This window comes from Sus scrofa, chromosome 5 (assembly GCF_054392235.1).
Source record: "Sus scrofa isolate SSC_HxYL_T2T_F1_AM1 chromosome 5, Sscrofa_HxYL_maternal_Yorkshire_Landrace_v2.0, whole genome shotgun sequence".
In the NCBI taxonomy this organism is placed as follows: Eukaryota; Metazoa; Chordata; class Mammalia; order Artiodactyla; family Suidae; genus Sus; species Sus scrofa.
This window is the reverse complement of record NC_139387.1, coordinates 71,617,604-71,638,824: the sequence shown is the minus strand read 5'-3', so window position 1 is coordinate 71,638,824 and position 21,221 is coordinate 71,617,604. Positions and strand designations below refer to the sequence as shown.

Genomic DNA, 21,221 nt, shown 5'->3' with positions numbered 1-21,221 from the left:
GTGTCCCAACTGGGGTGGACCCTGGGGCAGCCCGCCTCTTTCGCCTGCCCCCAGCGCCAAGCAAGCAGGCCTCACTCACCCAGAGCAACCCAGGTCAGCCAGGCCCTGGGAAAGGTGGGCCTCGGGGAGGTCTGAAAGGCCTTTCCCTAGGGTACCCTAGCACCCAGACCCCTCTGGCTGCAATTTCTATGCATGTTTGATTGAACTACAGGAAACACAGCTCTCCCTTCTCTTCGAAGGACTTGTTGAATCTTTTCTCATTTTTATTTCCATCTGGGGTCACAAGTTCCCGGTTACATCAGTGAGACATTTGCTTTAAACAAAAAATCAAAAACAAAAAAAACCCTAGTTCCTTTCACTTCTCTTCCCTGTGAATTTCCCAGATCCGCACACAATGTAACCAAAGCCATGAGTCTAAAGGAGAAGCCCCCTGCCACCCCCTCGCCCCGCCACCCCCTCACCTGGCAGTAATGAATGTCCACCTCCTCTTCAGACCGGCAGTTTCCCACCTTGACGTACTGCAGCCTGGCCGTCATGTCCTTGCACTCGGGCTCCTCACCTACAGGACAGGGGAGGGACGGGACCTGTTCTTCCAAAGAATACTATCCAGCCCCCTTCCCTCACTTCCTGGAGGCAGGTCAGGTTCACAGTGCCCAGACCAGCAAAGACAGCCCTGGGGGAGGGGAGGCGGGGAGAGGCTGTTCCCCTCAGCTTCTCCTGGTCCTTTGTATTCAGAGACAAGGTTATTTCTGGCTTTAACTCACTTAGTGGCACAAGTTTAATTGCAGGAGGAGCCTAGATTCACTGTGCTTCGGGTAATGGCCATGCATGAGACTGAACTTTTATATAACTATAGACTCTAAAAACCATAATGACCACAGAGCAGTTCTCTTGTGCTGCAAACTATATCCACAAGCACATGGGCAATTAAGTAGCCAATAAACACAATTAATATCTGTCCATTTCTGCAAAGGTCACGGCCACATCAGGGCACTCTGCGGGGGGCTAAGAGGATCCTAGGGTCTGGCGTCTCCAGGTCACTGACATGGGAGTGGGTTTCCTTACATACAGAGGTTAATGGCATTCAGATCTGATAATTCTAAGATTTAATGCCAGCTCACCCTTCCCCATTTGAACACTGGGAATTTTCCATTCTTCCATGATTCCAAATCTAAAATAACCTTAACTACTTATTAGCTGGCCTCCCACCTTCCAAATAATTTCATTTACGTGAAAACCTGCCAACCACATTAAGAGGGTGAATAAGGAAAACATATTTGGGCGAACACACTATATTCTTTCACTGTAGATTTAAATCCCTGACCCTGGTTTATTTTCCTGATGGAAGGTCTCCACCTCCTGAAAGCCCTGACCAACCAAGGTCCTTTTTTGTCCTTTTTTGCCTAGTTTTGCAGATAACAGCCTCAGCCAGATTCCGGCTGCAGGGCACCTAAAGAGATCTCATCTCCCCTGAGGGTCCCGACCTCACGTTCTTCAACTACGCAGAAGGAATCATAGAAAGAAGGGCTTGCAGAGTGCGCTTCCTTAATCTGCGATTTCATTAAAGCAATTACAGGGACTGTCAGAGTGAGCCATCAAGAACAAAATGAATGGAGTTCCCACTGTGGCACAGTGGATTAAGAATCCAACTGCAGGGAGTTCCTGTTGTGGTTCAGCAGGTTAAGAACCTGACTAATGGAAGAGAAAGACAAAAACCATATGATATCACTTATATCTGGAATCTAATATATGGCACAGATGAACCTTTCTTTCCACAGAAAAGAAAATCATGGATTTGAAGAATAGACTTGTGGTTGCCAAGGGGAGGGAGAGGGAGTGGGGTGGATGGGGAGCTTGGGGTTAATAGATGCAGCCTATTGCCTTTGGCATGGATTAGCAATGAGATCCTGCTGTGTAGCACTGGGAACTATGTCTGGTCACTTGTGATGGAACATGATAATGTGAGAAAAAAGAATGTGTACATGTTTGTGTAACTGGGTCACCATGCTGTACAGTAGAAAATTGACAGAACACTGTAAACCAGCTCTAATGAAAAAAATTAAAAACATTTAAAAAAAAAAAAAGAAAAGAAAAGAACCTGACTAGTATCCATCCATGAGGATATGAGTTCAATCCCTGACCTCCTGCAGTAGGTTAAGGATCTAACATTGCCATGAGCTGTGGTGTAGATCACAGACACAGCTTGGATCCTGTGTTGCTGTGGCTGTGTCAAAGGCTGGCAGCTGCAGCTCCAATTCGACCCATAGCCTGGGAATGTCCATAGGCCGCAGGTGTGGCCCTAAAAAAAAAAAAAAAAAAAAACCAACTGCAGCAGCTCAGGCCGCTGCAGAGGCATGGGTTCAATCCCCCACCTGGGGCAGTGAGTTAAAGGATCTGGCATTGCCACAGCTTCATAAGTAGGTCACAGCTATGGCTTGGATTCAGTCCCTGGCCCTGGAACTTCCACATGCCGAGGGTGAGGCCATGAAATTTAAAAAGGAAGGAAGGAAGAGAGAGAGGAAGACAGGGAGGGAGGGAGAGAGAGAGGAAGGGGGGAGGGGGGAGGGAAGAATGACCAAGCACTGAAAGCATTTGTGTTTTCACTCTTCCTTCTCTACCCAAAAATAAACATGGGAACATGGGCCCATGAACCACCCCCCTCAAAAAAACTAACAACTAAAATAAAAAACAGTATTAATCCAGGCAAGTAATTCTATATTCGGGAACTGGAGCCCTAACATTGGGATTCTGAAGGGTACTTGTGCTCATGAACACAAGTGAGCATGTGATGAGATGCTGTCTGATGGGCAGACCTGAGCTCCGTCCGCAGAGCTGCTGCCATGACCCACCAGCACAGCACAATCGCAAGGTCAAGGGGCATCGAGAGTGAAGAAGAGGAGACTAATAAAACTGAGACCAGTCTTGCAATGCCTGTGTTCTCTGCAGCCCTGCAGCCAATGGCTAGATTCCCTTTCTCTCTAAGATACCTGCATGACACCAAAGAACAGAGGTGTATTGAGTGTCTGCTGTCAAGGTCATGAATCAAGGGGCCTGTCTTCAAGGAGCTCTGGTAGCAAAGAAGATATTTCCTTTCTTTTTTTTTTTTTTTTTTTGGCCACACCCACAGCATGCAGAAGTTTCTGAGCCAGGGATCAAACCCACGCCACAGCTGTGACTTGAGCCACAGCAGTGACAACACCAGATCCTTAACCTGCTGTGCCACCTGGGAACTCCAAGATATTTTCTCATGATGAGACTGTGAACAACCCAAAATTTGGCCAAGAAAAAGGCAGGTAAGAGGCTGCTGGCTGTCAGAAGTTTAGAAGGAACAAGAAAAAGACTGTTTCACAGGCATTTGAAAGGGGCTTAAGCGGGGGTCAGTCTGAGGACACTCAGGAAGGAGCAGCAAAGCTGCAAAGCTGAACATGATGACGGCAACATCTCTCTAGAATAAAGTCCCTGGGGAGTTCCCGCTGTGGCTCCACAGAAATGAATCTGACTAATATCCGTGAGGATGCAGGTTCCATCCCTGGCCTCACTCAGTGGGCTAAGGATCTGGCGTTGCTGTGAGCTGTGGTGTAGGTCGCAGACTCAGCTGGGATCCCATGTGGCTGTGGCTGTGGCTGTGGCTGTGGCTGTGGCTCTGGTGTAGGCCAGCAGCTATAGCTCTGAATGGACTCCTCGTCTGGGAACCTCCATGTGCCGCAGGTATGGCCAAAAAAGACAAAAACAAACAAACAAACAAACAAAAAAACCAAAACAGTCCCTGAACTTGGTCTGATAGATTTCAAGGAAGAAGTTACTGGTAATATACTTACATGTGTCACAGCATGTGCCTGGAATTTTCATGATTTTCCCCTAAGAAAACAGAAAAGTCCCAGATTAGGCACCAACAGGACATAGGAGACACTTTTAAGTCACCCCAGGCCAATTCCTGGCTCTGGACACACAGCCCCAAGCTAAAGTCCCTCGACGTAAACTGGCTTTCCCATCACAGATGTGAGCAGACCGACTACCCCACCTGACCAGGCTGAAATGATTCCGATTCTTCTAAATTCTCTTCCAGCTGAGTCACTGAAAACTGTCATTCCCAGGGGAGACTGGAAATTAGCTTGATGTCTCACCTTCCCATCCAAGGATCACAGATTCGGTCTCCCCAAGGGAAAGGTGTCTTTCTAAAGCATCATATAGAGAGTTTTGTCTCTCCACTGGGTTTTGATTTTGATTTTTAAACTCAGTCAAGGTAAATCTTTGGACTTTGGGAATCATGGCAGAGCTGGACTGCCATTCAAAGGACCCTCTTCTTGGGCGTGGAGAAATAGAACCCTCCTACACTGCTGGTGGGAATGTAAATTGGTACAACCACGATGGAGAAGAGTATGGAGGTTTCTCAGAAAACTAAATATAGAATTAACATATGATCCTGCAATCCCACTCCTGGGCTTCTGTCCAGACACAACTATAATTCAAAAAGATACATGCACCCATACGTTCACTGCAGCACTATTCACAAGACATGGAAACCACCTAAATGTCCATCGACAAATGAATGAATTAAGAAGACACGGTACATATGTGTGATGGAATACTACTCAGCCATAAAAAACAGAATGAAATAATGCTATTTGCAGCAACATGGATGCACCGAGAGATTCGCATACTAAGTGAAGAAAGTCAGAGGAGTTCCTGTTGTGGCGCAGCAGAAATGAATCCGACTAGGAACCATGAGGTTGCAGGTTTGATCCCTGGCCTCGCTCAGTAGGTTAAAGATCCAGCATTGCTGAGAGCTGAGATGTAGGTCCCAGACGCAGCTCAGATCTGGCGTTGCTGTGACTGTGGCGTAGGCCGGCTACAGCCTCATTTGGACCCCTAGCCTGGGAACCTCCATATGCCGCGAGTGCAGCCCTAAAAAGTAAAATAAATAAATAAATAGATATATAAATAAAGTCAAAAAGAGAAAGACCTATATAGAATTTCACTTATATGTGGAATCTGAAATTTAACACAAAAGATCCTATCTACAAAACAGACAGACTCCCAGACATGGAGAACAGACATGTGGTTGTGAAGGGGAGGAGATGTGGGATGGATGGGGAACTGGGGCTGGTGGAGGCAGACCATGACATTCAGAATGGATGAGCTAGGAGGTCCTGCTGTACAGCACAGGGAACTAGAGCCCATCTGCTGGGATAGACCATGATGGAAGATAATGTAAGAAAAGGAGTGTGTGTGTGTGTGTGTGTGTGTGTGTGTGTGTGTGTGTGTGTGTGTGTGAAACAGAGAGAGAGAGAGACGGGGTCTCTTTGCTGTCTTTCCTGTACAGCAGAAATTGGTGCAACATTGTAAATCAACCATTCTTTAATAAGACAATCTTTAAAAGGACCCTCTTCTTAGAGTCAAAGATGGAGACAGTCGAGAGGAAAGCGGGGCCTTCACTCCAACAACTCACCCCCGCAGCCAGACATTTGTGTTGATCAAAAGGTGGGCAGCCCGTGATCCTCTTCTCCCAGATGTACTCGCCTCTCTCGTTGACCCTGCAGAAGTGACTGTCACAGCCATCCTGGAGCGTCTCATCGCGCTGCACGGAAAGAGGGGAGGAGGGTGGAGCAGATGTGAAGACAGTGTTTGGGTCACAAAGCCTCTTCAAACCATGACCCTGACTCCTGAGAGTTGTTGAGACAATCCGCAGGAACCAGAATGAGGCAGTGTGAGCAAAGCCTCCGCGCCCAGAATCCAGAACAGAAGTGGAGTCCAGCTTTACAGCGTATTTACTGGGAACAGGGCTGTGTAAATGGAAAGAATCCCTGAACTCTTCCGACCACTGAAAAGCGTAAAGAATTAAGAATTAAGACAGTCACTAACTGAATGTGCTGATTGTGGCTTTCAAAGATCAGAGTTTGTGTCTGCCTCATCGCCTGTCCTGTCTCCCAGTCAAGGCTGGAGAAAATCTTAAAGATCAACCAAGTCAAATCATGGCGCCCTACACTCACCACACTTGTCAAGGAGTGTGATAAAATAAATCAGAAAGTCTGTACCTTCTAAAGCTTACCTATCTTTGTGTGTGTGTGTGTGTGTGTGTGGATGCGTGTGTGTGGATGCGTGTGAGTGTCTTTTTCGGGCTGGACCCGCAGCATATGGAGGTTCCCAGGCTAGGGGTCTAATTGGAGCTGTAGCTACCGGCCAACACCACAGTCAGAGCAACACTGGATCCGAGCCATGTCTGCGAACTATACCACAGCTCACGGCAACACCAGATCCTTAACCCACTGAGTGAGGCCAGGGATGGAACCAGCGTCCTCATGGATGTTAGTTGGGTTCGTTAACCGCTGAGCCACGATGAGAACTCCTCTATCTTTTCTCTATAAAACCAGAAATAGCTATGAAAAGAAGCCAATATGGACCCAAACTTAGTCCCTTTCCTCAAAGAAAAGATCCCCAAGTAGGAAACCAGATGGTGACTTGAGGGGGGCCTCCCAAGTCCAACTTGCTCGCACCTTCAGTGTCATGATCTGTCCCCCTCGTAGCTGAATGGTGCAAGCCGTAGGCAGGCATCTCCCGCAGCATTCCCCCGGCATCTTCTCTTCCTTGTATCCCTGCATCCAGGAGACAAAGCACCCTCCGTTAACCTCCCGGGAACAGCCCGGTTCCAAGTAGGCTGAATGGCAAAATGTTTCCTTACCCAGCTGCCCAAACCAGAAATCTGGGGGTCACCCTTGACTTCTCTCTTTTTCTCACCCCACCTCCAACTCATCACCAGATCTTGCCGAAAATGCATCCTGAACTAATCCACGGCTTGTCATTCCCATGTCCACTGTCATCACCTAGTCCAAGCAACCATCACCCACCACTGGACTCTGCAAGAGCTGTAACTGCCTTCCTGTTTCCACTCTTTCCCCTCCACAGTCAGAGGAAGAAGCAGTGGCTTCTAGACAGCAGGGTTTCACGGTTTTATAAAAATGCCCCCAAGTCTGGGAGACAACATAGGGTAGCCAAAACCAACTTTTTTTTTTCTTTTGATGTTTGTCTTTTTAGGGCCACACCTGCGGCATATGGAGGTTCCCAGTCTAGGGGTCTAATCAGAGCTATTGCTGCCAGCCTATGCCAGAGCCACAGCAACATGGAATCCGAACCTCATCTGAGACCTACACCACAGCTGACGGCAATGCCAGATCCTTAACCCACTGAGCGAGGCCAAGGAATCGAACCCTTATCCTCATGGATACTAGTCAGGTTTGTAACCCTCTGAGCCACAACAAGAATGCCTTATTTTGTAAAGTATTTTAAGCAAGGTTAACAAAATAAAACCCCAAAAGTTTCCATCAGCTGTTTCATTACTGCCTTAAAATTAAAGCTCTTTCAACTCTCCTGACCATTCCAAAAAAAAAAAGAAAGAAAGAAAAGAAAACCAAGAAGAGCAAAATCTCGAGAATCTCAAGAACAGTTAGTTTTTAAAGAATAGATTTAGTTATATGAGAAATCAACCACGATGTCAGTCTTTTCCGCACTTTGCCATACTTAGTAATGACCGCTTAGAGATTCACCCCTTGGGGTCCTGAAGCTGCTCTACTGTGAATCCCCGGCAGGTCAATGCGGAGCCGCGGACAGAAGACCTGGTCCTCTCCCTCATTCACTGCATGGCCCCAAAGGCTTCTGACCAGTAGGGAAGGTGAGGGGCCTGTGAGCTCCCTCTGGACTTTACATCTTCAGGGAGGCCGTGGAGACAGCCAGTGAGGACTAAGCTTCACGTGGAACCGGGCGACTGGATGGGGCCAGGCCACACACACGCTCGGAAGGACACTGCTGATGTTTGAGGCCGGCAGGCAGTGTTTCACGGGTGACCGCTCACTGTGACTTTTTCAAAATCACACGATTCCTGGACAGTGTGGACCACCGTGGGTGGGAGAGAAAGGAAGAGTTGGAAAAAAAAAAAGTCTGGGTATGTGTGAGTGGCTCCGGTCAGAAAGAGGAAATGAAATAAGGCTTAAATGAGGCAGGATGTCATGGGATGTGGATTTGGGCAGTTTTTCATGAGTGTTGGAGGAAATAGCCTCCACCCGGCAGGCCCAGGGAGCGGAAAGGGCCCAAGATCTCCACGGGAGAAGGGAGGGGCAGGGGACAAACGGAGGAGGGGGCTGCAAGGTGAAGGCCAGTGGAGACCAAGCCCCTCCCCAGGGAGGCAGAGGGCACGGTTAAGCCAAGAAGCGGGAAGACGGTGCTGCGGGAGGAGAAGGGGCAGGAGGCAGAGGAGGAGGAGTGGGAGGGGAGGGGGCACAGATTTTAGAGGCTCAGTGCGACTAGAAAAAAAGGAGGGGGGGTGCAGGGCAGACCCTGGGAGGTGAGGACATGGTCGCCCTGGGGACAGGGCTTGTCTGAGCCCTGCTGAGCTTCCCGCCTCGGCTGTCAGGGCCACACAGAGGAGGCCGCGCGGATGGGCTTCATCAGAGCAGCCAGGGTCCCAGCCAGAGTCCTCACTCAGGTCTGAGCAGTCAATGAGCCCTGCTCCCCCCACCCCCCACCTGGCGACACCCCCCTAGCTCGCCCCACAGGGGTCTCACAGGCCTTTTCATAAACTGCATGTGCTGCTCGAGACCCTAGTCTGATCGCTTTGCTGCTCTTGCCTAACTCGTGCTGATCGGCAGGTCTGTCCCCATGCCCCGGCCTGGGAGGTCATGGCTCAAGGTCAGCCCATGGTCACGCTCCTCTGGGGGGCCTTCTCAGTGTCCCCGGTCAGGGTGGCCTCTCCCCCTCACATCTCCAAAAGCCACCACACAAACCACCATCTGCTGGTCTCCTTTTAGGTATAAGCATCGGCCCGCAGGAAGGAGATAGAGGGCCCCCATCTCTGGTGACGGTAACACTTTCTGAGGTCGGCACTTCAAGCAGACCGAACCAAGCTCGATTCAGCACAGGTCCCCCCACCTGCAGGAGGCCTCACGCGAGGCCCTTGGTGGCAGAGGAGCGTGGGGAGACCACGTAAGGATGCTGGGCTAAAGATGCTGGGGGCACCGGAGGCAGTGCTCAGCAAAGGCTGAGAGGCACAGAGGGCTAATCTCACGGCTCTCAAGCAGGAGGAAGTGAGTACCCTGCCCTGGGGGACATCAGAACCTTGGAGGAGAGGTGGCGGAGGACACAGACCAAAAGGGGCAGTGGGTTTTCAAACATTTCGAAACCTATGCTGGACTGGGTTCTGAAGCTGGATTTCTGTGGACATGGACACTCTCTGACCACCAGGGGGCGATGGGAGAGAGTGAGCAGCTTGCACTCTGGAAAATTCTCCTGCAGGACATCTTGGTATGGACCTTTTCCTGCATCAGTCATAGTTGGATAGACATCCAGGGTAAAGGGGAGGCCACGACCCCAGACAGCATCAGTCCATCCCAGATTCAAACCCAGATGTATACAGGAAAGTTGTCTCTCTCCCTCTCTCTCTCTCCCTCTCTGTCTCTGCCTCTCTCTCTCTCTCTCACACACACACACACACACACACACGCACACGCACACGCACACGCACACACACCCTGCATCCAAAACCCTAAACTGGGATTGAAAAAAAAAAAAAAAAGCAAAAATACTGCTTAGCTGGCTTCTTTATAATTGAGGCAGAAATGTTCTCCTTGAGCCATTCTATCAGACATAGCTGTGTCTCCCACAGACCCCTTGCTCCCCGTGTATGTTGTTAACCCCTACTTGGAGTGTGACACAGGGTGCCAAGGGCCACAAAGAGCAAAGAAGCAGAATACACCTTGTCCTCAAGAGCAGGATGCACCAGCCCAGGGCTCCCCGCCCACGTCCCCTCCCCTCTGAGCTCCTCAGACCAAGGCCACCTCCCTCCCGGAATTATGAATATGTTATATAAGCCCTGCCAAAACAAGAAGAAAACATTTCAAATTTACAAAACTAAATTCTAATTATTTCCGAGAAATGCCATTTGGGTAGGGGACTTTTAGTTTCTTCTTTATTGTCAAATACTGTCCATAATCAGAAGGTGAAAGCATTTTTTTTCCCAGGGCCGCACCTGTGGCATATGGAGGTTCTCAGGCTAGGGGTCCAATCAGAGCTACAGCTGCCAGCCTACACCACAGCCACAGCGATGCAGGATCCAAGCCACATTGGCGACCTACACCACAGCTCACAGCAATGCCAGATCCTTAACCCAATGTGCGAGGCCATGGATCAAATCCGCATCCTCATGGATACTAGTCGGGTTCTTAACCAGCTGAGCCACAACTAGAACTCCACGAGAGCAGTTATTTAAAGACCCAGGTGAAGCCCCGTGGCTTGGATCCCGAAAGTACGCTGTCCATCCCCCCAGGCCCCCCAGGACCCTTTCTCACCAGGGGGCAGGCCTCACAGGTGGTCTTCTTGCACTCCAGCTTGAATCCAAAGACGACCCCCTCCTGGAGCATGCAGCGGCAGGTCGTGCATACATCAATCATCAGACTCTCCCCAGCCTAGAACCACAGGGACTAGGGTCAGGCCTCTGGCCCCCAGACCCCCTGGCCCTCCCACTGCCCTCAGCCTCGTAAGCCAGCTGCCATAGGCATGGGGGCCCGGCTATGAGCCAGCATCCCGATTCTCCCCCTGTCCCAGTGGCCCACTCCCTTCCCCATCCTCCCACCTCGAGGGTGACAGGGCCGATGAGAGGGAGGGCTTTCCTGGCAGAAAGGGTGCTGGGGCGGTGGGGGAGGGGGACCGACCGAAAGGCACACAGAAGAAAGGCCTAGTGCCTGGGGTGGGAGCCAGGAGGGCAGCGCTAGAAGGTGGGGCTCAGACCCTGGAGAGCCAGGGGTTGGGCTCCGGGATGCCTGGGAAGCCCTGGAGGAATGGTAAGTGGGGCTGGGGTAGGTCTCCCTGGTTCCTTTCATTGGCATTGTAGAGATGCCCTTCCCATAGCACACCATCCCTGCCCCCCAACTCGCCCTGGAGAAGAAGGCAGCTCACCCCAATGATGGTGCCGTTGAGTAGACAGGCCTCCACGGGCTCTGGGGGGAGAGTGGCACAGGTGTGAGTGTGTGGGACACAACCTGGTGAAAACCCGCAACCTGGCTGCCTCTCTCCCAGGCTGGGCCTCTCTCCTCCACCTGCCAGTCCTTCTCCCCACCCCATGGCAGGGCTGCGGGTCCTCCTGCCAGAGCCCACGTGGCCACGCTGACCCCAGCCCCCCTGAGGAAGGGCAGCTGCCTGCTCCTCACCACCCTGCCTACAGGGAGAAGACCCCCGGAGTCCTCGAGGGGAGGGCACTTGTGTGAGTGATTCACACTCAAGGGGTGCATGGAAGAATGTTCAGGCTTATGAAAGAATGAAATTCTACTTTGAAAACTTAAAGTCTCAAGATAAAATCGCACAAAGAGCTCGGGGCAGGTGGGTTGAAACCCTCCACTGAGAGAGCTGTTTGTTGTTGCTACTGCTGTTGGCTGGTTGGTTAGTTGGCTGGTTGATTGGTTGGTTGGCTGGGTGAGTGTGTGGCTGGCTGGCTAATTGGTTGGTTGGTTGGTTATTTGGATGGTTGATTGGTTGGTTGTTTGGTTGGGTGGGCGGCTGGCTGGCTGGTTCACGGGGGTGGGGGGTTGGTTTGTTGATTGCTTGGTTGGTTGGTTTGTTGGTTGATTGGTTGGCTAGTTGGTTGGTTGATTGGTTGGTTGGGTGGGTGGATGGGTGAATAGTTGGCTTGTTAGTTGATTGGCTGGATGACTGGTGGATTGGAAGTGGGGTTAGCGGATGGGCAGTTGGACTATCTCCCCCAACACAATGATTGAAAAGGTGTCTCCAGAATCAGAGAAGCCTTGGTCCAATCCCAGTTCTTCCACTCAGGGGAGCAAACGGAGGTATAAAGGTACCCACTTCACAGGGTGGGTTGTGAGGATGACATGAGACAAGGTACAAAGCCAGCACTGAGCACAGCGATGACCTTCGGGAAACCGTCATAGTTCCCTCGCCTTGTTTGCTTTCTCCCCAAAGCATTAGGAATGCATGCTTTGGATTGCCTCCTTCCCAAAGCATTGCTTCCTCCCAAAAGAAGATTTTGATCCTGCCCATTGCCCTGAGTTGCTCAAAAGGCAAAGATTCCGGAGCCCTTAGAGGAAAGAGGCTTGAAGGCAGGGCCAGGCAGGGTGTCTTACCACAGCGACAGGTGGGGCAACAGCCCGAGGTCTTGCAGCTCAGCTGGAAGCCCACAGGGCAGGTAGGGACGTCCAGCATTGGGCAGGAGACATTCCTCTGTTGCACAAAGACCTCCTCCTTGACCCGGACACACTCGTTGATGAGGCAGGGGTTCTCGGGGGAGGCCCAGTGTGAGCCAACCTGCAATCAGAGCCCTGGAGTGGGTGGGGGGCCCAAGGTCCCACTGGACGTGGGCAGTTCCCTCAGGAGCTGGTTGGGCCCTGGAGGTGAGCCCCAGCTCAGCGGAGGTCCTGTCTGTGGGGTGAGGCCAGAGGAGGGACTGCTCGCCAGATCCTTCAGGGAGTCTGGGTCCGAGTCTCCCTGACCAAGATCCCAGCTCAAAACCACATGTGCTCCCTACACATGGTCTTCAGCCACTGGAGGAAGCACCTGGGGACACCTGAGGATGCTCCCTCCACCCTCAGCTCAGCTGTGTGCTGAGCAACCAGCAAGGTCAGCATGGGGAGCCAGGGGAGGGGAGATGCGGAAAGGAAACCCCGCCCCTCGCCCAGCCTCGGGCTGTTTCCCTCTCAGACAGGGACACCAGGAGACTAGGGAGCTGGCATCTGACCCTCAGTCCTGCAATCTGTCCCTGAGCTTCCAGGCTGCACATGGGTGGCCTGACTCCCAGGGCTGGCTCCACAGTCAGGGAGCACGGAGTGTCCACAACATGGTTCAGAAAAGTCCCCACGGGGGTTCCACCCCGACCACGGATGTGTCGCCAAAGCCCTGTCTGTGTAAGCCAGCCCCCAGCTGCAGGAGCCGGCGCACTGGCCTCCCCACTCCAGGCCAGCGACCTCTCTCACCTTTCCCGCTCCCTTCCTTCTCTTTCCCGCAGAGGAGCCGAGAGTGCCACCCGCTTGCAGACTCTCTCTCCACCCCACTTCTGACTCACCCTGACCAGATCTCCCCACTGCAGCCGGACCCCACTCTGGTCATTGACCCGCTGAGCCTTGGACCCAAGGTGTATCAAGAGGACCTGTCCCTAGTCCCTCATGTGCTCCCCGAGCCACTGCTGACAGCCAAGCCTGGTAGGTAGGTAGAGACTTGAACCGGGGGAGGGCTGCTGTTCCGTAAACAGGAACGTGGCTCAGGGCTGAGTGGGGCCAGGGGAGGGGGCAGGGGGCTGAGCTCAAAGGGACCAGCTGTCAGCACCCCCTGGACAGGGCAGCCTCTGAGTCTGGGGAGGAGGGGTAGAATTCCGGGATGGATGGGAGCAGACAAGCTAAAAGCCTGGGGAGGAGGGAGGCAGGCAGGAAAATCCGCAGGTGACCGGGGTTAGAGAGAGAGGTGGGAACCCTTGTGTGAAACCCAGGGAGTCCTCCTGTCACCACTGAGGAGGAGGCGGCCAGGGGGCTGAGGTAGGTGATGGGCACATACGAGGCAGGACAGTTAACCCTTTATCCCCCTTCTAAACAGGGTGTGTCTGGGTCTCCCTGGAGGACTCAGAGGCAAGGCCCCTGGTGCACCTCACACCTCCCAGCACCTGCCTTCTGAGGCTTCCAGAGCTTAGCACCCCCGCTTCATCTTTAGCCATCAGAGCAAAAGAATGGTCACCATCCTAGCATCTGGGCTAAGACTCCCAAGAAGAGATCCTCTGTGTTTCCAAAAAAAAACATTCAGAGCCATTCAGAGCCAAAGTGAGCCTCTGGGCCACAAAGGAGAAGCCACCTCACTCTGCTTCAGGAAGGAGACCTGGCTGGGGGGGGCAGGGGAGTGGGCAGGAGATGAGAGTGCAGAGATGGGGGCTGCCCACACGCTCAGGTGCTAAGCCAGGGGTGCAGAAATAGCCCGGGGGCAGAAATACTGTCTGCTTCTCTGGGTTACAAGTTTCTCCAGTGGCAATCGGGGGAAGGTCGCAGGCCCTGCCTGGATGGTCAGGCAGCACTTGCAGCCTGAGAAGCGTGGTGGGGCGGCAGGCCCAGCAGCCAGTCCTACACCAACCATCAGGGGAAGCGCATCCTCAGATTCACGGGTAAACAGGAGAACATAACCACTGCCCCCCCGCCCCCCAAGGAGTTCACAGAACTCACAGGGAGGGAATTGAGCTTCTCCCCAAATCCACACAATAGGAAGTCTGGGGCAACCTTAACTAGTTCCCCAGGAGCAAGGTAATCCCAGCTGACATCTGGGTAAACCAACAGCCACACTAAACTCTCTGCGGGGAAAGCAAAAGGCAGGGAATGAACTTCTATTTTACAGAAGAAATCAAGGCCAGACTGGACCTCGGCTGGCCCACCACCACCCTCCTGCCCACCCAGCCTGGCCCGGACCTACACTCTTCCAATAAGAGACGGAGTCTCCCCGAAAGGAGCCGATCACCACCTTGCAGGCAGACGGCAGGCACTTCCCACAGCACTCGCCTTCGTGGAGGACGTAAGTGAAGCCCTGGAAGAACACAGAGGGTGGAGAGTCAGGACCGGCCGGGGGCATGGACACAGGCGTTCTGGTCCACCCGGCTGGTTACAGAGCCATGGGGCTCGCAGAGACACAGCTGGACCGGGCCCTTTCAACTCTGCCGTCCACCAGCCTCACGGTCCTGCTCAGAGGTCAGGAAGCATCACCCATTGAGTCACAAAACGAGGTCACCAGCTGGAGAGACACAGCCCCACTCTCCGAAAGCGTCCACTTAAGACCAAGAGCCAGTCCACGGGAGCATTAAAGATGCTCGGAGTTCACTCGGTGGCAGCCGGCTGACCTGGTGCTTATCATGGCCCAAATCCAGGGCCCCCCATCAACGGGGGGAGAAGAGCGCCCCTCCCAAGACTTCTCACCAAAATGCAGAGCTAAGCCTCCCTAGGTAGGCACTTGACCTTTGCCACGTCATTTATGGGCCTCAGCGAGAGGAGACCAGCCTTCCCCAAAAAACCTGCCGGGGAGCCAGGATCCTGGGAGCTGGATGTTTGCCTGCCCTTCTCTCCTCTTGGAGGTCCTCTAATCTGGCCAAAGCACTGGGAACTCAGGTTGAAACCCTTCGCTGAAAGCTCTCAAGTTTTCACAAAGAACAGGCAAAACGGTGACCTGTGAGGTTGTCCCAGGGGCTGAGGGGCTGCATCTTGGAAGGAAGGGCTCAGGGCAGCTGGCAGGACGGGGAGAGTGCCAAGCCCGCTCTGCTCCCCAGGCACACTCACTGCAGGACCAGGTTGGACACAGTCAACACCTGGGAGCATCCCGGCTGGGACCTCTCTCCAGGGGAGCGCGAGGACCTTGGAGACCAGGCTCAACTGCGAGCCATCTCCAGGGGACCTGCTTACACCCCGACCCACGTCACAGTGGTGCCCGGTGAGCTGTGCTCAGTCTTTTATCAGCTGAGATCTAGTTAGCTGTTGTGCATCTATGACGCCCTAGTTACTTTGGAGGAGCCAACAAATTAGGGTGATACAATGTGCGCCCCCCCCCCCCCGCTACGAGGAAGGAGGTGCAAATGGATGAAAGAAACAGACACGAGGGAGCACAGGTCAAAGGCACTGACGGCTTTAGGGATAGATCGAGAGTCACTCCTTGGCGCCCTTCTATGAGCGCTGAGGGTCTGGATTCCTGTACTCATGTTTTCTGCTGCCCTCACTGTGGGTTACGGACGATCCACACCGGATGCCCAGTTCCCGCCACCATACCAGCTTTTCATGCTCATGTGCTCCCAGCCCCGCCCCCAAGTCTCCTGGCTGCGGCCTTTGCAAGACTCCCCTCCACGCCTCTAGCATCCCCTTTGTCTTCCTGCCCAACCAGGGCTCACCCTATATTTTCATCTCTCTCTCTTTTCCCGTCCTCCTCCAAACTCTCTAGCTTATGTCTGTTCAAAATATACATCTCAACCCCTTCTCCTCATGTTCTTCTCCATCCTGTTTCCAATGGTTTCCCAATTAAGAGCAGAACTAACTAGGAGGTCTAATATCCACCCAACCTGGAAACGGATGCCACTGTTGATTTAGCAGATGCTTCAAAGATGCCTCATTAATTGAGCAGCACCATCCTTTGAGCACAATTGCTGCAGCCGAGATGGAGGCAGAGGCGTGGAGCACTGGCCCCCATCTCTCGGCTGGGTCAGACTGACCCTTGCAACACTGGTGCTGCCAGCTGTGCCAGCCCAACAGCACGGCCCCAGGCCAGGAGTCAGGACACATCCGTGCCTGCTGGCTTCGGATGAGCCAGCTGCACTGTAGAGCTGCGGCCAGCTCCATCCCCTGGGCTGGTCCTCTGCCTTCTACCTGATGAGTGGGAAGAAGAGCCCTGCCTCCTCATACCTGCTGGGAAGAGAAGGAGGCACTGAAATGAGGATCATAAGGATAATAAAATATAAAGGGTTAGAGTTCCTGTTGTGGCTCAGGGGTTAACGAATCCGACTAGGAACCATGAGGTTGCAGGTTCGATCCCTGGCCTCGCTCAACAGATTAAGATCCGGCATTGTCGTGAGCTGTGGTGCAGGTCACAGATGCGGCTCAGATCCTGCGTTGCTGTGGCTCTGGTGTAGGCCGGTGGCTACAGCTCCGATTAGACCCCTAGCCTGGGAACCTCCATATGCTGCAGGAGTGGACCTAGAAAATGAAAAAAAAAATGTGTGTGTGTGTGTGTGTGTGTGTGTGTGTAGATATATATATATATATATATATATATATAATGGGTTGTATTGTGTCTCTCAGAATGTAGTTCCTAAAGCCACAATTTAGTCTGATTCTGGGCTCTAAGGGTGGGGGGTAGAGGTAGCCTTCCGAGAAAAAAATCCTCTGAGGTTTATACAAAGGAACAGGAAATCCTCTTGCTATCAACAGGGAAGCAAAGCCATAAGCATCCGTGCATGGTTCTCTGAGGCCCCAGTGGTGCCCCTTGCTCACTGTGCTGATGTGAAGAGCAGACAAGGACGGGCGTGGCTGGGGCAAGTGCATCTGTGCAGACAATGGCTTATAAAGGAAGAACCGAGGGCGCTGGAGGAAATGCTGGCCTGTTTTTTATCACAAGCTAGACAACAAGTGAATTCGATCGGTGACCCAAATATCTTGGGGACTCACCTGAGATGACACTCCCCTCTCTGATGAATGAAGCCTGAGATCATGTCACTTCACTGGAGTTCCCACCTCAGCTCAACACATGACACAGACCAAAGCTCAGCCTCCCCAGCCACTCGGCTGTCACTGAACTTCGATGCCTCCTCCCCCCCAGAAGGTATAAACACTGAGTCTCTAAAGGAGGCCACTCAACTCACTAGAGGCATCGTATGGTCAAGGTTCCTCCCCTCCCTCCTGACCTCTCTCCCCACCCTCTTCCTGAAACTGCCTCTGGACAGCCAGGTTCACCCCAGAAGGCCCACACCCTCTCCAAGCGTTGACTGGGCCAGAGTGGACCCAAGCCCTGGGCGGAGCTGAGCCCACCCATTTCCTTCTGGAGAAGTTAATCTCCGGAGCACACAGACTAAATAGGTCCCACCAGATGGGATGAACCCTGGATCTGAAAGGCCACGTCGCAGTGAAGCCAGGTTCACTAAAGCCACGTGCAAACGAAATTCCTGAGAACGAAAAACTTCCTCCAGGCCTGCAATGAGGTGCCAGATGGATGGGCCAAGAGAAGCAGAGACAGGGGCACGTGGGACAAATGGAGACAAATTTTCAACTGCAGTGCCCACCCCAATACCGTCCACTTCATTTCTAAGCGATCCCTGCGTTTTCTCTAAGCCCCCTTTAATTTTAGAGAGCTTGCCGTGGACTCTGTTCTTGCTATCAAAACTCGCTACTGAAACATCAAATACATTAGGTGCCAATTTTATAAAAATGACCTCTAGGGAGTTCTCTGGTGGTCTAGTGGTTAGGACTTGGCACTTTCACTGCCGTGTCTGGGGTTCGACCCCTGCTCTGGGAACCGAGATTCTGTATCAAGCTGCTGCATGCCACAGGCAAAAAAAAAAAAACAAAAAACAAAAAAAACAAAAAAAACCCAAAACCTTCTCCACAGCATTCTCTTTACTTGACAGCAAGTTCTTTCCTGTGGGAGAAGGTAGAGACTGATGGGTCCCCAAAGGCACACCTGGGTACCAGAGCATCATCCTCTCCCAAGGGTGCCTGGCAACCCGCTCCTCCTTGGTACCAGCAAAGCAGGCAGAGCAGCAGATGAACTGATCAGATGTCCCCATTCCTGGATTCACTCTCAGGCCCTCATCCATCATCAAACCACACACACGTCCAAAACAGCGCCGAGAGCAGATTCCTCACCGCTGCACCTGCCTGCCCAGGCTCCTCTTCTTTCACCATCATTTTCTACTGATAATAGTGCAGTAACAATAATAGCACCGAACCAGCAAGCAGAGTTCGCCCCTGTGGACTGTGGCTCCCTTTCCCTAGGGTCTGCTCAGTCTTCAATGTGCAGGAATAGAGCACCCTGAACATGTGGTGGCCGAGGGGCAGGCCACCACAAGACGAATTAAAAACTGAACAGGGAGATGTTCCCATCGTGGCTCAGTGGTTAACGAACCTGACTAGCATCCATGAGGATGAGGGTTCGATCCCTGGCCTTGCTCAGTGGGTTAAGGATCTGGCACTGCCACGAGCTGTGGTGTAGGTCACAGACGCGGCTCAAATCCCGCATTGCTGTGGCTGAGGCGTAGGCTGGTGGCTACAGCTCTGATTTGACCCCTAGCCTGGGAACCTCTGTATACCACGGGTGCAGCCCTAAGAAGACAAATAAATAAATAAATAAATAAACTGAGCAGGGAGTTCAAACCCCCAAGTTATACCTCAGGTTAGAAACAGGCCCTAACTTCTGTACCTCAAATTATAAATCTGGTCTGAAAAATCACCCATCTATGCAGAAGCACGATGGTGCCCTGACACTGGGGCAACCTCGGGGAATTCAGAGCATATGTCTGTACGAGGTTTGAAGGAGGATGGTGGGAAAATCCAAGTCCCGTGTCCTAGGCATTAGCCTACAGCTCTGCTCGGACCAACTCCCCGGCCCTCTGGACTCAAGACCCCACCACAGGGAGGACCGTTAGCCAAGAACGGAATCACAGGAGGAGGACACGGCCACCTTTCCTTGTGTTTCTCCTTTACCCACTCCCCCTCCTCGTCCCCCACCCCGGCCTTGACCCAGAGGTTACAGAAGGGGCTGTCTTGCCCATCCCCAGGACCCCCTCCCCTACGGCCCTACCCTACTGCTGCACACCGGGCCCAGCCCCCCTGTCCCCCTCACCGGCCGGCAGCTGTCTTCACAGGGCTTCTGAGCGCACTGGGCCACGCGCAGGCCCATCACGGCATCCTCCAGGTCTGTGCAGGTGCACACGTCACAGCCCTCCTCCCAGAACTGGCCCACAGGGTAGACGGTGCCCCGGTGGACACACACCTGTCAACACAAGGGCTCCGTGAGTGGACTCAGTTCATTTAAATAAGAGGTGAGTTGGAAGTTCCCCCAGGTGCTGAGAAGACAGCAGCATAGTCACTGCCCACACGAAGGGAGGCTTACCTAGAAGGGTTTGCCTCTGCCCTCCCGTGCCCAGCAGCCTTGGAAAGCCCATCCCCCATCCATCCCAGGAGTGGCCCTTGGAGGCCTTCACGGCCCTCGCGATAGAAGACAGTATGAGAAAAACGTGTGTGTGTGTGTGTGTGTGTGTGTGTGTGTGTGTGTGTGTATGCAGATGGGGTCATTATACTGTACAGCAAAGATTGGCATAACTGTAAATCCACTATATTTAAAAAAATAGAAAAACAAATACAATTAAATTTTAATTTATCAAATTTAAAACAAGAAAAGAAATATCACTATGAACTTATGAGTTTTCATGCTCTGTAAATATATATATTTCCAAGTTCTGTCCACCAAAAAGATCTAAAGGCATAAGCAACAAATATCCTTAAAACCCAGACTGTAGTGTCTAAATCCCATTTTCACTCCAAGGTATCAGGACTCTGGTAGAGTGGCTGATCCAAGGACTGGGGCAGGAAGTGTCTGAAGGGAGCATGGAACACTTGTCATTTCAGAAAGCAAGAAGGAGATCAAATGCTAATAAGGCCCATGTCAAGGGTCCCAAAACCAACCTGAAGGGGCTCCCACCCAACCCCAGATAAGACACCTTTGAGTATTAAATAAAGATGATGATGAATCAAAACATATCAACCACATCATATCATCCACAAGTTCATAGTGATACTAAAAAAACAAACTCTTTGGTCACAACCTAGAATAGATTTACAAGGAGATCCTGCTGAATAGCACTGAGAACAATGTCTAGATACTCATGCTGCAACAGAAGAAAGGGTGGGGGAAAAACTGTAATTGCAATGTATACATGTAAGGATAACCTGACCCCCTTGCTGTACAGTGGGAAAATAAAAAAAAAAAAAAAAAAAAAAAAAAACTCTTTGGTCACCATCTGCTCATTCTTCTGAAATGTGATAAATGACAAAAATCAAGCATTTATCCTGCTGCTCCTAAATGAATTCTATTTCAGCAACCAAAAGTGGCTGGGGGAGGAGTTCCTGTCACAGCTCAGCAGTTAGCGAACCCAACTAGCATCATGAGGATGCAGGTTCCATCCCTGGCCTTGCTCAGTGGGTTAAGGATCCGGCGTTGCCATGAGCTGTGGTGTAGGTCGCAGACGCAGCTCAGATCCCGCATTACTGCGGCTGTGGTGTAGGCCAGCAGCTGTAGCTCCGACTGGACCCCTAGCCTGGGAACCTTCATATGCCTCGGGTATGGTCCTAAAAAGACAAAAAGACAAAAAAAAAAAAAAAGTGGCTGGGGGGGAAGTTCTTCCTTGTGGAGGAATCCCAGCTAGTAAAGGCATGAGAATGTGTAAGCAAAGAAAAGTCATCATTTTGCAACTTCCAATGACACAGTGACTCTAAGGCCACAAAAATATCAATGAATATTAAAACAGTCAGTTAAAATGTTGATAGCATTTGCAGCAATGGAACTAGAGACTCTCATACTAAGGGAAGTAAGTCAGAAAGAGAAAGACAAATACCATATGATGTCACTTATATCTGGAATCCAATAATATACAGCACAAATGAACCTTTCCAAAGAAAAGAAACTCATGGACTCGGAGAACAGACTTGCGGTTGCTGAGGGGGACAGAGAGG

General features: G+C 51.9%; 1 protein-coding gene across 1 annotated transcript in view; it reads right to left on the bottom strand.

The window, feature by feature from the left end:
- VWF (von Willebrand factor) overlaps positions 1 to 21,221 on the bottom strand; it is a 139,241-nt gene that overhangs the window by 354 nt on the left and 117,666 nt on the right. The window contains 9 exon segments of the mRNA NM_001246221.1: positions 462 to 559; positions 3,819 to 3,858; positions 5,450 to 5,578; positions 6,495 to 6,593; positions 10,335 to 10,451; positions 10,942 to 10,982; positions 12,120 to 12,300; positions 14,437 to 14,547; positions 19,333 to 19,482. Coding sequence (NP_001233150.1) covers positions 462 to 559; positions 3,819 to 3,858; positions 5,450 to 5,578; positions 6,495 to 6,593; positions 10,335 to 10,451; positions 10,942 to 10,982; positions 12,120 to 12,300; positions 14,437 to 14,547; positions 19,333 to 19,482 — 966 coding nt within the window.